General features: G+C 42.9%; 1 protein-coding gene across 4 annotated transcripts in view; it reads left to right on the forward strand.

The window, feature by feature from the left end:
• MITF (melanocyte inducing transcription factor) overlaps positions 1-17,332 on the forward strand; it is a 99,431-nt gene that overhangs the window by 42,106 nt on the left and 39,993 nt on the right. For all 4 annotated transcript variants that reach the window (XM_059856799.1, XM_059856801.1, XM_059856800.1 and 1 more), the window contains one exon: positions 12,988-13,234. In XM_059856799.1, the coding sequence (XP_059712782.1) occupies positions 12,988-13,234 (247 nt within the window). The remainder of the gene's footprint in view (positions 1-12,987; positions 13,235-17,332) is intronic.

The raw sequence follows: 17,332 nt of genomic DNA on the forward strand, positions 1-17,332 counted from the left end.
CTTCTGTCTGTACTGCCCAGGCTGTGTGTCCCCAAGGGGCCCTGCTCTAAAGCCTTGTGTTGGAAGTCATTATGGGTGATGGTGGCTGTTGGACCCTCCAGCTGCTGTCTTCTCTTCCAAAGGTAACCCTATGGATCTGCTCTGGATGAAACCTCCTGCTCTGCATGCCTTCTGTCTACTTTAGGATGTCTCTTTTTGTAGTAGATATTTCTTGAGTTTGTTTGTTTTAGGGGAACCTCTAATCTTAAATTTAGAAAGGAGGGGTTGCATTTTGAGGTATTATGTACTGCTCTAATCCAGCACAGTGTATGTGAAGGCAGGAGCTCCTGTTGTGTGCAGCATTCCAGCGCTTCTTCAGATCCATCTGCTCTGCCAAAGAGTTTGCTTTGCTCTGCGTCTGTCCTTTTGGAGCCTCTGGCTGCAGGGAATCTTCTGTGTTCAGGAAATGGCTGGTCATGACACTCAGTGCTCTGCTCTGGTTCAGAAGGTGGTGGTTAGTCAAAGATTGGACTTGATGATCTTGAAGGTCTTCTCCAACCTTATTGATTCTGTGATTCTGTTTCCTGCAATTCATTGCTGGCTGCTTTATTCCACAGTGACCTACTTTGATTAGGCAACCAGTCTTTATTTGCAAAGGAGCACGTTGTTCCTTCACCAGTCCTCCAGCTGGAAATGGTTTCAGTTCTGAACTTCTCAGAATGAGACTGTTGATACCAATTTAAATCTTGTTCATGGCTGGTTTATATCGCTTGGTGACATGCCAGGGTTGTTCTCTCCTGGGTGTTTGTTTCTCTGCTGTATTTATAGACAGCAGCACTCACTCCTGTCAACCTCCAAACTTTTCTTTAGCTTCCCACTATAACGTGGGCTTGTTTCCCTTGTCCCCTCAATTTTAGCTCCATGCTCTTGAGCCCATGTGCCCAAGCACAGTGCTGCTCCATCCTCTCTGGCATTGCCTTGTCTGATACAGCCTGAGGCTGCTGCTTTTTGTGCTTTGCTGTGCTTGGCCACTTGTGACATCGAGAGTGATTCATTCCCCTGGGCTCCTCTCAGTCCCATTGAGTTTAAATTCATCAGGGAAATACAGATGATGTACCATATCCTGTTGTGCTTTGAAAGATCCTAATGGAGTTGTGGCAGCTCACCAGAAGGATGAGCTGTTTCTCTTGACCTGTGATCTGAAACAATACAGACCAAATCCAGCAGATACAAATCAAGGGGAATTTTATCCATGAGTTGCTTCCCCGAAGTGTCAGTGGATCCAAGGCTGGAGCCTGAGCAGAGACATTTGGAACAGATGTTTCAGGTTAATAGAAAAGAGATTGAAGAGCTTTTTTTGAAAGAAAATAACTGGGAATATGAAGAGGGATACAGAAAACGCAGGGAGCAGTTCAGGTCTGTAATCTGGTAATAAGCTTAAATGCTGTCCCTTTATAAGGGGAGGAAAAGAAGTGTAGTTTGACTGTGGTATGAGCTCAGGCAGTGCCTTGCAGCCATGGTAAAGGCTGGTAGGAGCTCAGCATGGACTGGGACTTGGGATTGTTGAAATCTTCCATTCTTCAAAAATGGCAAAACAGGGCTGTGTTAAAATCAGAGAGCCAGGAGGGCAGGGTGAGAGCCCAGCTCCTCGATGATATCTTGCTGTTCCTAAAGCCACTGCTGCAGGCTGTTTATTTGGGGTGATGCTGCTGTTTCACCCTTTGCCTCTTTACCCTTTTTATCCCAGCTCAGGGCTCTGCAGATGGCTGGGGAAGAGGGGACAAAGCTCCATCTAGTGTGGAAAGGGAGATGTCTGGGAGCTGGCCAAATGAGAAATCGTACAGAAGCTACCTTCCCCTAGTCCAGGCATGGGGGTTGCTTTTTTGGCTGTTTTTGTTTTGGGGTTTGTTTTGGCAGCTTGTGTATAGGACTACCAAGTGCTTTGGCTGTGTAAGTGTTAATTGAATAACTCTGGCATTGACAGCTGATGTTAATTTTTGGTACTCTGAAAGAGTGTGCAGGATAATACTGGCTTTAATGCAACTTTAAGTAGTCAATTCAAGACAAATTTAAATATATATCCTTCTAGTAAGATTAGGAATTCTGTAGCCAGGTTGTAGCTGTGTGAAAGGAAGTGGCACAGAAGTATAACACTTTTAAGGTAGAATATCTTAGTTTAAGATGAAGTTCAAGATTTGTACAAAAATAAACTATGGTAAGATAGACAATAAAAGCTGTTATTCACTTATACTTGCATTATCTGCTTTTAAAAACAAGAAAGAATAGCAAATCATCTTGTTTGTTATGGAGTTTGTAAAAAAAAATTTTTTTTCCTCCCCTGAATACTTGTAAAGCCAGTTGCAGTTCCTGAATGTGGAAGGGAAAAATATTTTCAGTGTATTAAATATATATTGGCAACTAAGTATCAGGCAGCCACTAAATTTCTGAATTCAATAATGTTTGTATGAAAAAAAAAGGCTACTACAGATTAATCCAGATTTTTTATGTGGGTTATGAAGGAAACATTTTTTTTTTCCTTAATCTACCTGTGATGTCCCATTCTTATCCAAGCACATGCTGCTTGTCCTCTTGCCTGCAGTGCCTCAGTGCCAAAGACCACTGGGCAGAACCGGTCCCTGCCCAAAGTGGTAGATCAATGTCATCTGTGGGAACTTGGGATCAGACTTCTCTGTGGGTTTTCATTGTTGTTTTGGGGGTTTTCATGGTTTCCACCTTGTTGGGAATATTGGCCTGCCTTTTGTTTCCAGCATGTTGGGAATATAGGGGCTTGTTCCTGCTGGAGGAGGATCATGAGGAGTAGAAGGTGGTGAGTGCAGAGAAGGTGAAGTTTTCTTCCACACCAGTAGGCTGAGGTGAAGGCAGGGTTTGTAGCACTGACTTTTCTGAGCCAAGAAGAGGAAGAGGTGGCAGGGTCACTTTGTTCCAGCAGCACCTTTGCCCCCACAGTGCAGCTGCAGGTCCTGACTGAGAGCTGCTACAATACTGCTTTTAGGGAGAGCAGTACAGTTGGCTGCTGGGCTCCAGCAAGTCTGGAGCTGCACATCATTTCCAGGTGACTTTGCTGCATGTTTATGAACCTGGCTCACTAATGTAGCACTGTACAGTTGCCTGCTGAAGCCTAAAATAACAGAAGGCGTGAAGTGCTGCTCCACACCAATGGTGGGTGCTCCAGCAGGTACTTGCCAAGGTCACAAATGCTAAGTAAACCAGATTAAACAAAACCCTGTTGCAGGAATGCATGATTAACTGTAGTCTTTGCAGGATTTATTGGTTATAAGCTAAGCCCTGCCTTTATTTTTTTGTCCTAGTAACTAAGGCAGATGTGAACTTCAAGTCCAGTGAAAAATTTTTTTGGCTCTTGCCTCTGTTTACATGATTCAGGAGTTTGCAGTGGTTCCACAACAAATATAACTTTGAACAGAAATAGCCATTCAAGTGCTGTGCTTCTGGCAGTGCAGAACAGATTAGGAGGGTCTGACAGAAATGCTTGTAAATAGTTTGGAGTTGGCTGCTCTTTTTTCAAATGTAAACCAAGGGCTGTAATGTATTTTGAAAAGTAAGAAGTGGGGTTCCTGCTACAATTGTCACGGGGACAACATGGCTTAGTTGTCACTGAACTGTGCAAAACATGGGCTGTACTGAACAGTTTTACTTGAGAAGATCCCATTTTCTAGAAACTCACCAGCTGTGTTAATCTTTGATATTGTATTTGGTTGCATAAAGTTATTTCTGAAGATTTTTCCTGATGTCTCCTCTTTGAGATGTGCTTGTGCATTTTAGATGCAACACAAGACATGCAGAGCAGAAGGGTGATTGCAAAATTAAATTAAGGCTGTGTATTAGCAGGGCCATATTTGAGGTGTTAAAAGACCTATAAATAGGTTAGGGTGGATCTTTTTGTATATATTTTTGACTTTGTGAAATCAAGAAGTATAAATGTTGCTTGCATGTTTTTATTTTGAACAAGACTTCATTCTGTACCATGGTTTTCATTTGGTGTTTCTTTTATTTACATGTCACCCCATGTTTAAATAATTATTTTCCTCATTCCCTCTCTGATGTTCATGAGCAGTTTCTGGCTTGAAACAAGATGCAGAATTATTTTGATGAGGGAAGAGGAGGAATTACCATAATAGTCCTTGGAGATGCAATTCCCCAGTGCTGAAGGCTTTAAACCAATGCCAAATATTTCTGTGAAAGACTGCAGTTCCTGCAAATGTGACAAATTTAAAAGAGAATTTACAGCTGTTGGATGGCAGGTGAAGAGGTTCCTCCAAATAATATTTGCACTGTCCTGCCCCAGCCATCCTGCCCCACACTCTGAGGTTGTAAGCACACAGAAGCTGTACCCAACTTTGGCAATCCCCAAACTTGGGATTTGGGAGAGGTACCTGGTGACAGAAGGGCTCTTTACTGGGTGTGCCTGTACTGAAGATGCTGCTGACAGCATAGCAAGGATGCCTGGTGAACTGAGGAGGTTTGCTTCCTCCAGGAGCCTTGGTTTGGGATTCTCCCATGTCAGGGATGTTGTGGGGGCATTGAGCGGCCTAAGCAAGGGAATTGAGGGCCTCCTGTCTTTGGTTGTTTGCAGTTGGGCAACTCCTCCATTTCGCTTTGCCTCAATTAGCAAGTTTGTAAACATCACTAATGCTTCCTTACATGGACAGCTGGAGCTTATCCCACCTTCCTGTCTGTGCTGTGAAAACCCAAGGCAGCAAGTCTGGCACATCTGTCCTGCAATTGCCAATCTAATTGCAATGTAAATATCCAGGCGGTTGGTAAAGTAACTTGTTGCTGAATAAGGGCTTTTTTTGCCCCCACCCCAAGTAGTTCAGCTTGCACAATCCTCTTTGCCCCAACAACCTTTCCACAAATAAGTAAAATGGTAGAAGAAACATGAGCAATGCTTAAGGGACTCTAAAATTGAAGTTTGTTGCAAGCATGGAGACGCTGAGGAATTGGTTTATGCAGCCTGGGGAGTTGCTTTGTTAGAAAGAAGAGTTGCTAAAGACATATGCTGATCTGATCAGGTCCAGTAATGAACAGCTAGTGCTGTGGCTAGAGACTGAAGAGAGAGTTTGCATAATATCTGTCCAAGACTGGTTTAAATCATTGCAGTGATGGGTTGTTTGTTCCCTTGCATGTTGTTTTTAATGTTGTGAACAAGTCCTACGTGCTGATAATTCCAACATACTGAGCACAGAATTCACTGTGTGGTTCTCATCATGACTGTTTGGGATTCTTAATCATTTAAAGCAAATCTTCCATAAACACTTTCCCTTTTGCTCCTCAAGATCCTGTTTGCTCAGCATGCCAGAGCAAGGATGTCATCTGCAGGAGATGAGACTTCCAGCTGCCTCATCCTCTTTGGAAGGCCCTGAATAGTGCTGTGATAGTGGAGTCAATAAGCAGAAAACCTTGGATGAATGGAAGGTTTAGGCTGGGAACTGCTGGTCCTGGAAAGCCTTGAGGGACACCGTGGCTTTTTAGCTGGGAAGGAGTCTGGGCATGTGAGTTATGGATACAAGCTGTGGGCACTACATGGTTGAGCCTTATCTTCTGCTGAAAACTGCCTCAGTGAATAAACTTGCTATCCAGCTGTGGAAGTGATAATTTCTAAACCAAGATAAGATGGAAAGGTGCTGTGAAGCCAGACCTGGGCACTGTGTAGTTGTAAAGTATCAAAAAGTGTGGTGGTCATACGTCACCTTCCTGTCAGCGACAGTGTTATCATCGCTGTTTACCCAGATTAAAAAAGGTAAATTCTGCATTACAAAATCAAAAACTACAGAGATTGCTAGTGGAGCCTTATCTCCTTGCCTTTTCTTTTATCACCTTTTGGTTGTTTTAGCAATCTGGCTTTTTGTTTTGCAGATTTGTGTAGAGCCCTTTAGAGAGGGAAGTACCCATAGATGTGGTGTCTGAAAAATGGTTTAAAAAACCTTTAACAAGGTCAGACTTTTAAGTGAAAGGCAAATCTGCGTCATACCTTTTTTTCCTCTTTTACTTTTTGTTAATATTTTTTCTAAGTTTGTGGTGGAAGCTTCGAAAGTTTGAGGAAAACATCAAACCAATATCAGGTAATGCAGTCAGCTACATTTTAAATTCCTTTAGCCCTTCATGGGACAATTTTGGGAGTATTTGTGTAGCTGGGTGTTCTTTTCCAGCCGGTTTGAGCAGAGGTGAAGCAGGGGAAATGGTGTGTGCACTGCCACATCGACTCTGTACCATTACAGATGTAGTTCAGGCTCTTGAGAGATGCATGTCCAGTGGTTCCTAGGTGGAGGTTTGCCTAGGTGAACCTTGAATGCGAAGAAGTTACATCCCAGAAAACAAATTTGTCTTGCACCCACCCTTTCCCTTCATCTTTTTGGTGATAAAGATCGTGAGAAAACGGTGCTGTTACAGACAGCCCTTATCCACTGATGGTGTTAATGGCCTGATCACACCCCTTTTAATTAATGAATGGGAGAAGTGCTTTCGATGCCAGCCCGTGTCTTCGGTTTCTCCCATTCCTTGCGGGGCGGTGAGGGTGGTGCAGCCCCTGGGATCCTCTCAGCCCACGGCGGTGCCGGGAATTTACCCCAAACCCTGCGGATCCAGGTGCCCATCAGGAGGCTGCGCGGCGCTCCCATGCAGGTGAGACAGGATGCAGCAAGATGCTGGCTCCAAACTCCTGGGCTGTTTTGGAGCTCTTTCGTGGTACCCCCCGGCCGTGCTACCTCAAGCCCGTTGTTTTCTCCTCGGTAGGTGCTGGATTGCACAGGTCTGCAGTGCCGGAAGCTGCTGCTCCCTGGGGATTGGAGTTGCCAGGTCCTTATCTGGAGCCTCCCCTGGAGACACAGCCGGCCCGGACGCCGCTTGGCTTTCACCCGGGGGTGCTCAGCGCGAGCCCTTGGACATCAAATTTGGGGGGAAAGATGGAAGCTGTTCAGATGGTCATGCCTTGCTCCTTTGACAGCCTCTGTCTGTGAGTGATGCTTTGCTGGGGCACCGTAAGCAGATGATTGTGGGGTTGGTTTGGCGTGGTGGATGTTGTGCTCTGGGAATTGAGGATTACTGTGCTTGGGACTGGCCACTGTCCTCTGCAGAGCCACAGCAGCTGGCCTGATGGTGACTTTCAGGAGGGGAAGACTCTGTTTTTAAATATATATGCATATGTATGTCTCTTATTCTGAAACTTGATGGCAAAACCGCAGATTTGGGCTAACAGAGGTTCAGTTTCTGTGTAAAAAGACTTGGTGTATTATCACTGTTGTAATATGGAAGTCTTTGAAGATACTTTAGGTTTACAATTGTTCATCTCCCTTTTATCAGCAATAGTAGTAAAGGATTGTAAAATTGTGACCTTTGCAGCTTCTGGATAAAACCTCTTAATTTTACCTTGTTCCTTAACCTGGACAAGATCAACCTTTCCAGGCTATACTGCAAGCTGTGTCCCCAAGTAAATGGGCATTCAAGCAGATCAACTTACGGCATTTTATTAAGTCAACCCTCATGCAAAAGCCACCTCCAGAGCTTAATAATTATTTACTGAGTGCTCCTGGGTCATGAGAGAGGTTTTCATTAAGTTCAGAAAGCATTATGTTCAGCCACTTGTGAAGGTGTGTTTTAAAGACAGGAAGAAAAATGGAAAACTACTACATGGTGTACAACAACTTAAAAATTTCTTAACTGAGGATTGAATGCTTTTGTTTGTGGGGTTGGATTTTTTTGGAGGGGGGTGGGTGTGTATTTTTTTTTTTTTTTTCAAAGCAGGCTGGTCCCCTGAATTAATTTTATTTGAAATTCAGCCCTTATCTCCTTGGTGTAGTAGGTGTGAGTGATGGATGGATGTTGCAGGGTTCTGCCTTCCCTCCCCAACCAGGTGCACTCAGTGCATCCAGGCAGATGGGTGGGTGCCTTCTGGGCTGTGTTCTGTTCTGTGGGTGCAGCCCATGGTGCAAGGCAAGCAGTGCAGGTCAGAATACAAAAGCATTTTAGGAGGCACAGAAAACATTTCCCTCGGTGATGGAGCAGGGGCAGGCAGCCTATTTCTTTAAACATGTAACCTTCAAGTGCGGAAACCTTTCATGTAGGAGCCTGAAACGTAGTGCTGGCTTTATTATAAAGGCTGATAAAGGTCTCCACACCGTTTTTTGTAACTGCTTTGTCCTTGGCAAGTCAGGATGTAGGAGGGTGCCAAATCTTGGGCTTGTTTTTTTTTTTTTTTTTTTGCATTGATACTTCAAGCAGCGCCAGGCAGCTGGCGGTGAGCGGAGCGTCGCTGTAACCCACAATCAATTATTAAATGTTAGGAATGAAGTACAAAGTGCTCCAGGGAAAATGCTGTAGTAGTTGGAATCCCTTACCTTGGCTGAAGGGGAAAAGGGATTATGTAGGGGTTTTTTTGTTGTTTTGGACTTTTTGTGTTTTGTATTAGACTTTTTTTTGGAGTGGTGGTGGTGCATGCAATCCGGCTCCTCCTTGCATTTGTTTTTTTCTTTTGCTATTCTTCATTTTTCTATCACTTCTTTCTGAGGCAAACAGCATTGGTGGCTAGCAGGTCAGAAGCTAATACAGACATTGTTGCTTCAGCCACATATACAGTACAGGGAACAAAAAGTTTCTTGAGGTTTTACTGCTTGGTAGAGAGATTGAAAACAGAATTCATACAAATCAACTTTAATTTTGAAGGAACTCTAGTGATTTTCTGCAAGTGATGTTAGGAGCTGAGTGGTGATCTGAAAATGTCTTCTGGAGGTCAAGCATTTAAGTATCCACCATTTAGCATAGAACAATCTTAATCTTTAAAGCAAGGAGATGAGAGGTTGCCAACATTACAACTCAAATGTGTATGCCTTTATTTTCTCTATGAAGAATTATGTTTGGAATAATGGTAAGACATAAACAAATGCATATAAATCCAGTGTTATTTCTTACCTCTGACATCTGGTGCAGCTCAGTGGATTTCTTGAGGTGCTAAATCTGCTTTTCTTGGCTGATTTCTCTGTGGACTAACCCATTAACAAACAGTTGGCATGAATGGAGGGAGGAGAGTAGCAGCCTCCCTCTTAGGTGCCATTTCTCAGTAAAGAGCAGGGTAGTCCATCCTGCCCAGAACAAGTGGCTTTGAAGGCTCTTTGTCTAATTTGTATAAGAAAGATTAGCTTGGAGAAATTTTTTTCTTAAAAAATATTCAGAAATAGTTAAAGTTTCTAAAGTAGTTAAAAAGCAAAGTTGAGTTAATTATGGTTTTTTTTTCCCAGTTCAAAGTCTCCAGAGAAATTTCTTAATCAGTGCATAGATAGTGCAAAATAATGCTTGTACATCAGATAACTCATAACTAATGCATGTGAAGCAGAGCATTTGTTTGATCAATTTATAGAATCTGAAAACAAAACTGTCCAACGAAAGATGAGTTTGTCTTTTTGCCTAAGGGGACAGATAAAATAATCAGTAAACATCTGGGAAGGTTATTTTCTCTGTGGGTTGATGGCAACAAAATCCAACCTGATTTTAATGTGATCAGTTGCCTTTTATTATGTAATGGCTACCTGCATAATAACTCATGTATGCAGTAGCTAACATTTCCCAGGCATCTGTGCAAAGGATATGTAATTTAAACTATTTAATAAAGCTTTATCACTTCATGATTAATTGGATCGGCTCATGACACATAACTAATAACTCCCAGTCTGTATTGCACTGTGCTTATTAGAGTGCTAATGGATAACTGGTTTAATCATGTGTCAATTAAAAGGATGAGTCGGTTTCATTTATTGCAATTAGATGGTTTCCATAAACTGTTTGCAGGAAGTATCTGAATTGCATCGTGTATTAGCTGTGTGTGGGCTCTGCTCCTGGCTCCACGTAATCTGGGGGTGAATCAGTTCATGTAGGGGAGTTTTGGATCCACGTGTCCACTCTGGATTGTTCTGTGGTACATGGCACCAAGCATGGTCACGGGACATCTGCCTGTGCACCAGCATGTAAGGGTCAAGAAGCTTTAAAAATGACCATTTTCAAAACTCTCTGGATGAAGCTTTGGAAATAGCAAGTTTTTAATTGCTGCTTTGGTCGGACAAGCGAGTTTCTGACAACCTTCCTGTTTGCTCTGTGGAGGTACATGGTCATGGAACCCAAACCATCTGTTCCTTCTATTCTGTGCTTGAGATGAGCAGACATGGTGCAGAGGGGAAGCTGGATGGAGAATGACCTTGTGATGCAAGGGACAGACCTAGAGGAAGAGGTACCAAAGTTTTAAAGTGTTTTCCGTGTTTGATCAGTGCCACTCATGGCAGGTGGAATGGATGCTGGTGTGGGGAGACTGTTGTGCACACAGGAGGAGCTTTGCAGACACCTGGGAACAAATAACAGGAAATCTGTCCATGTTCCTTCCCAGTGCATGTGACAGAAGCGTCTGGTTAGGCAGGCAGGTGTTGTGCAGCAGCTTTTATCCCAGAACAAGCATTATTTGAACTCATGTGCACTGATGGCATGATGGTTGGGTGCCCATCTCCATTTCTCAGTTAGTTATGGGTAGGATAAGAGGAGATGGCCCCAAGTTGTGCCAGAGGAAGTTTAGATTGAACATTACAAAGAGTTTCTTGACTGAAAGAGTTGCCAAGCACTGGAACAGCCTGTCAGGGAGATGGTTGAGTCACCATTGCTGGAGGTATTTAAAAGACACGTAGATGTGGCACTTGGAGACATGGTTTGGTGGTGGGCTTGGCAGTGCTGGGTTAATGGTTGGACCTGATGGTCCTGGAGATCTCTTCCAACCTAAACAATTCCATGATGCTGTGGCAGTAGCTGCAGTCTGGCAGCACGTGGCTGTCCACACTCTGGGTTCAGGGCTCGTCTGCCTCTTTGCCATGTAAAATACTGAGCAAAATTGCAGAAGAAATAAAGGCTGGAAGCATCTTCGCCCTTTGGGGAAGAATTTGGCAGAACAGCATTTTCTGAGGCTGTTGTCTCATTAAAAGACACAATACTTGAAGCTTTTGTTTTCAATTTTTGATCAACAGTAAAGCCCTGAATCACCTGCAGGAAGGACACTTGGTGCAAGTAGGTAAAATAATTATGTGAGCAGGATGAGGTCCCTGGCAGGAGCTGTTCGAAATGCTGTGGAAATGATTTCTCCCTCCTGCTCCCTCTCTCTCCCCAACATTTTTGTATATGGAAAGGTTCTTCTGAGATGGTTTCCAGCACACTTGGCTTTGGTAGGCGGAGAAACAGTTCAAAATGAAAGAAGGTGGGAGGAACTGCTGGGTTACCAATTTTGCAACATTAGGTATCTGTAAAAATTGCCAGTAGCACACAAATGAGAATGCTGACAAGTGTGGTACAAAATTGGCCTTTTTCCAACATGAGGAGAATGAATCCTTCCCTGAATGCAGCATTTGGGTGGCTTTTTTTTCCTCATGTGTTACAGTGGTCTCTGAGGCGGGATGCACAGTGTTGTTAGTGGGCAGAAAGAAAATATGAGCACTTCAGCAATACATGTATATAGTTCATAAATAAATAAGTAAACGTTTTGAGGATGCATGTTCAGACATTCCTGGTAGGAATGTATAATCAAAACAATTGGGAGACCACTCATCTATAACTATCTTGGTCATGGAAATAAAGCATCTCTTCGGTTTAGAAATGTGAAAGTGGTTCAGATGTGCAGCCAGAAAACAAGCTGCTGGATTTAGATGTGAGAATGCTTCACCCTTAATTGAAAAGGGAGTGTTTTTTACAAGTATCACAGTCAATGACTTGTCTTGAGCAGCTAATTAGTACGATTATTCCGCAGCTGCATTAGTTTCACCACAAAGGTTTTCTCTGGTTTTATCAAAAGGATCAGTGTCTCTGTGAATGTTTCAACATGACAGGTCTTAAATAGCAAGATGGTCCCCTGCCTCCCTGCCCCCAGAATGTGTGCTCTGGAAGAGCAGAGTTTGATCTCTTGGGGCAGTAAGCGTGGGTTCTTATTTTCTTTTGTTTCTGCCCTGAGCTGTGTTCAACATCAGTCCTAAACAAAGCCAGAAAACTTCCAGCAGTGCTGGCTCAGGCTGTCACAGCACAAGCAGCAAGACCTGGAAGGGATGCTGGCTCCCAAACTTACGTGTCCTGCCAGCATCCCACAGGTATCAGCACTGCAGCCAGAGGTGGGGATTTCAAGAGCAGCTTCCTCCTAGAGCCAGGAGGGTTACTGCTGGCTTGCCATGGCATGGCCCATGGATTTTGGTTCTGCAGGCTAAGAAAAGGATGACTTGCTCTAGAAAATGTCCCTGTAGTCCATGGTCTGTGGTCCATGTTGTGCTTGCCAATGGTTTAGAAATATCTCTTAGGAGGTGAAGCTGTGCTGTGTGCTGGCTTGAGGCAGCCTCTTTGTAAAATATGACTGGAATAAAGCTGTTACTGTTGTTTATTTTACCTGGTTTTTGTATCTGATGGTGCTCAGTAGATGCTGGTGGGCCCGTGGTAGGAGTTAGGTTTTTTGTAGAAGTCTTTTCTAAGTCTGAAAAGTCACTGCCAGCAGTGACTACCCTGAGGTAGTATTATGCAGGAAATAAGTGAACTGTTTTGTTGTGTTTTCATGGGAGAGGGAGATTTACTTTACTTTGAGTTAGATCATTGGACTGGAGTATTCTCCATACCAATCATTAGACTTGCTTCAGCTCTTTATTATTAAGAAAAAAGGAATAAATGTGCCTACTACTGTCTTTAAAAGCATTTGTTTTTCTTGTGGGCGGTTGCTATAAAATTTGAAAGCGCAAATGGCTCTTTACAGCTGGATGTTGGCGTTTGGGGAATGGTTTGGCTGCAGTCAGGTTGAGGCAGCCTAAGGTGGCTGCTGAGTACCTGCAGTAGGTCGGCTCCGAATTCCCCTCGCGTGGAGCCGCGGATCCTCACCCATCGCGCCCCACATTCCCCTGTAACTCCACCAGCTCTGGCCTCCGGAGCTGCCACCCCGCTTGGTGGAAGCTGAGCTGTCTTTCTCTGGTCTTCCCACAGCAATTCCGAGCATCCTGGCGCTTCCAAGCCTCCCTTAAGCTCCTCCAGCATGACCTCACGAATCCTGCTCCGACAGCAGCTCATGCGTGAGCAGATGCAGGAGCAGGAGCGTCGGGAGCAGCAGCAGAAGCAGCAGGCAGCCCAGTTCATGCAGCAGCGAGTGCCCGTGAGTCAGACACCTGCCATCAACGTCAGCGTCCCCACCAGCCTGCCCCCTGCCACCCAGGTGCCCATGGAGGTCCTCAAGGTACGCACCTTTCCGCTCAGGAACTCCCCAAAACCCGCTTTATTTAACAGGGACGTGGTTCTAGGCGTTTTCGGCGACCAAGTTTTGCAAATAAGCTGCTCTCTGGCTTAGTTTGCAGCTTGTTTTGTTGGCCTGGTAGCAAAGAATGGAAAAACTTTTTTGAAAAGTTTGTATAACTTTTGTTTTCTTTCAACTTTGCGACCTCCGGAGGGAGGTTTTGTAACAAAACTAAGTTTTCCGTCATTTTCCCTTTGGAAAACGCTTCTCCATCTTTCTAGTACTTAATTACTTTCAATACTAAGAAATTATTAGTAGATAACAAATCAGTGTTTTGGTTTTTAAAGGAAAACAATGAAATATTTTTGTAAGATGGAGTCAAAACTCTTTACAAAAGAGCTCCTCAGAAAGCCTTAATCTGAAATATGGGTGAGTTTCCAGCTACTTGCAACAAGTCCTTGTAATCCTTTTTTTGTTTAAATGACTTGTTTACTATTAGTAGCTTTGGATTCCTTGTCCCACTGGAAACTGTGGGAGCTTGTTAGTGTCCCTCTGTCAAAGGGGATGTAGCTTGCTAATTACTCAGGGAAAAACGTGCACAGCTATAAGAAAAGAGATAATTTCACGCACTGCTTAAATTCAAGTAGGCTGAAGCACCGTGAAATGTGTGAGTAAAACAATGTCAAATGTTTTGGAGACGTTTGCTGACATATTTCATGAAAATATGATTTTCACCAGTTTCGTAGAGTTTGTTCTGCATTATTGCTGGATCTTTTTATTAAGGTTTGTTGTTTAGTCAGTGAGCATATTCTTACCACATAAGTTAGCTGAGCTTGGTGACAAACCGCTCATGTTGTGCTTGTTGCTGTTGTATACCAATGATACGCAGTCAGAAATTCAGTTTTAAAATAGACTTGCTGGCTTAGGATTTTGAGGGGGTCTGTGTGACAGGTTTATGAGGGAAATATAGGATAATTTTATTTATTGAATCTGTGTTATGGTGTTGTGTTGTCAGCACTAAAACTAACACTTGATTTGGGATAGTAGAGTCATAGTCCAGTATGTGATCTAGAAGCAAAAAGGCAGCAATTGAATTTTGAATTCTCTTTCTCCATACACACACATTTCCATTAAAATTAAGTATAATGTTCTTTGAACATGTGAACATATGTCTGTAGTAAGGAGTCTGAAATTGTCTGGGAAGAATTGTTTTGTCTAATGTTTGTGTATTACTCATGATGTTTGTGTATAACAATTTCTTCAGATTGTGTCCAGGTTATGGCTGTAGTTATAATTCAAATCTAGCAGATGTGTAGGTGCTATGAAATTGGGGGTTTTTTGTGATGCACCTAGCTAAATAAGCATATATTACATTTTTTACATCCTTTCATCCTAATCTGTTGCAATATGAGTTTTAGGGTATTTTTTTAAGTACTGTTAAAACTTATAGGAAAGTGTTTACTTTTTGATGATATTTTACTGATAGCATCTTGAAGAAGCATTAGCAGTTGTCATTGTTCATTTTGCAAATGCCTCTTTCTTTGGGAGAGGAGGGAAGGCAGCCATTAATTTCTGAGGGACAAACTTCAGAAATCTCTGCAGCCAAAAGGTGATGCAAATGGGGTTCCTGGGACCTGGCTTCTCACAGGATTTCTGTGCAGAGCTGTAACCTGCTGGAGCATTGCTAGGAAACTTCACCCACAGGACTTGAACCTGACCCCTTGTCCCTTAGGATTCCAGAAAAGGTATTTGTCCCCCATTTCCCTCTGATGGAGAAGGATCTCCTGGAAAGAGGTAGGACACTTCTCCTCCACTTGTCTTTAGCCTGAATAAGAGTGCATGACTCTGTAGAATAAAGAATTAGGAGAATGTGTCCTTAAACAGCTTGTCAAATAAAAATAGTTACTGGCAACAGGTACCTTTTGGCAATGGAATTCCATTTTGAAGGTGATAGTTGGGGAAATATGAGCAACCTGCTGGACCAAGATGATGTCTGTCTTCTCATCACCTACATTTCCATAAGTAACAGTCAAAATTAGTAAAACCAAGTCCTCTGGGACTCTGCCTGTGAGAGGAGAGAAAAACTGCAAAACTGAGGAAAACAGCAAAGCTGCTTTGCATAGTTTTGCTTGTGTTTTTGGTGGAGAAAAGCAGTGAAAGATTCACCCTTCTATCCTTACTCATAACACTGGGCCAGTTCTGTACAAAAAAAAAAAAAAATTAGTACAAAACTCCAGGTTTGAAGTCATGATCTTCCTGAAAATTACCACTGAGGCTTCAGTGAGAGTAAGATTTGGCGAAAGATCCATATAGTTTTCTTTGTGGTTTTGAGGGGGATTGTTTTTTTTTGTTTTTCCAAATAGGTTATTTGGCTCAAAAGCTGAGATTAACAATAACTCAGGATCTTCCTGGTGCCAGTGTGCTGACAGCCAGCTCTGGCTGCAGTGACATCATTTCCCTGCAGCTGCTTTTTACACTTCAGTTGTTTTTTAGCTGTAGACAAATTTTCCATATGAGCTGTACAGCAATTTTAATAGATAAATAGGGAGCTAATTTGCTGACTTTATTATCCATATGGTCTGGATTTAAGTGACCCTAAAGAATGAGATAGACAAAAAGGGGATTTTTTTACACTTTCAGGAATGTTAACCTGCAAGGCAACTTTGTTTAAAAGTGATCTTTTTCAATGTTACTTCACAAGCAACACCAAATCTAGCAGCTGGTTTTGTTGTTGTGTTTGCTTGTTTGTTTGTTTGTTTTGGTACTTTTGCATCAAAAAATCCCACTCTAAGCCTGTTGAATTTGTCAGTGTTTAGTGGTTTTAATTATGTTGTGTGACTTGCCCTTTCACCCATATCTCACAGTGTGAGAAGGAGAATAATACTTGGATATCTGAGGATGGTAATTCAGAATGACTGGTTTAAAAAGAAGCCAGAGGTGTTAATGAGCTTGGTTTTTATATTTGTTTTCAAGATGTCCATTTAGAAACAATACAGAAAGAGAAATATGTACTAATCTATGTCACGTTGCATAGGCATCTCCAAATTGCATAACATTTAATGCTCAAGGCCATGTGAATAAATTGGATTTCATTTTCTTGAGTAATGACTTCTCATTGCATCACTCCTCTGCCAAGTAATGTAGCTTGGCAAGGTAGGAGATGACCTGCTGGAATTCAAATTTTGCATTGCTTTGTGAGGCCTAATTAAGAGATGGACTGGGAGTAGGTTTGATGCTTTTGGAACAGTATCTCTTCAACTCTAATAGCAAAAGAAAGATTTGTTACAGCTTGTGGTTATCCTTCTGCATAGCTGGAATTGGCTTCATGGGCTGGTTTGTCTTTGAGCACCTTCTCATCCATCTCCAACACTACAGAGAGATGTCACCAGGAATTCTTTGCTTCTGCTGTAATCCACCTTCTTTCTCTGCCTTTGAAATAGGAATATAACATAAAAAATTATTTATTGAAGTAGTTTCAAGCCCTAGTAAATCCCATTAAGGATGGGATCCCATAAGGACCTCTGGGTCCCATAAGGACCCATTCCTTATATATTTATTTATTTATATTTAAAAGGATTAGCACTCATCTTAAGAAGAACTCTTTGCAAAGAGTTCATCTTAAAACTGAATTGTTGCTGTGCTGTGTGACTTGTATTGTTTTGCTTGATTTCTGGATCAGGCTTACTGTATAGAAGAAATATGACACAATCCCCTAAATTCTTTGAACCTGCCTGCCCAAAAGCCAATGTGGCACTGCAGGAACTGTGGCTGGTGTGTGTCCCCCATGGGGGCAGCAGCACAGGAGCATCCTCAGGAGGCAGCACAGGCTGGTGTGTCCCCTATGGGGGCAGCAGCACAGGAGCATCCTCAGGAGGCAGCACAGGCTCAGGGCCAGCACCGGCCCACGGAATTGCAAATCAGTTCCACTGAAAATATTATCAGTTCTTGCAGGATTGAAAACATTTCTGGTGGGCAGCTGACACCCAGCCCTCTGCATGTCTCACTAAGCAGATGGAAGGTGGAAAGTGAAGGGTGAACATTTCTTCCCTCTGGCCCTCCATGTTACTTGTTGGCATTTCTCATTGCGTGGATGTGACACTT

This window comes from Haemorhous mexicanus, chromosome 11, assembly GCF_027477595.1.
Source record: "Haemorhous mexicanus isolate bHaeMex1 chromosome 11, bHaeMex1.pri, whole genome shotgun sequence".
Taxonomy (NCBI): Eukaryota; Metazoa; Chordata; class Aves; order Passeriformes; family Fringillidae; genus Haemorhous; species Haemorhous mexicanus.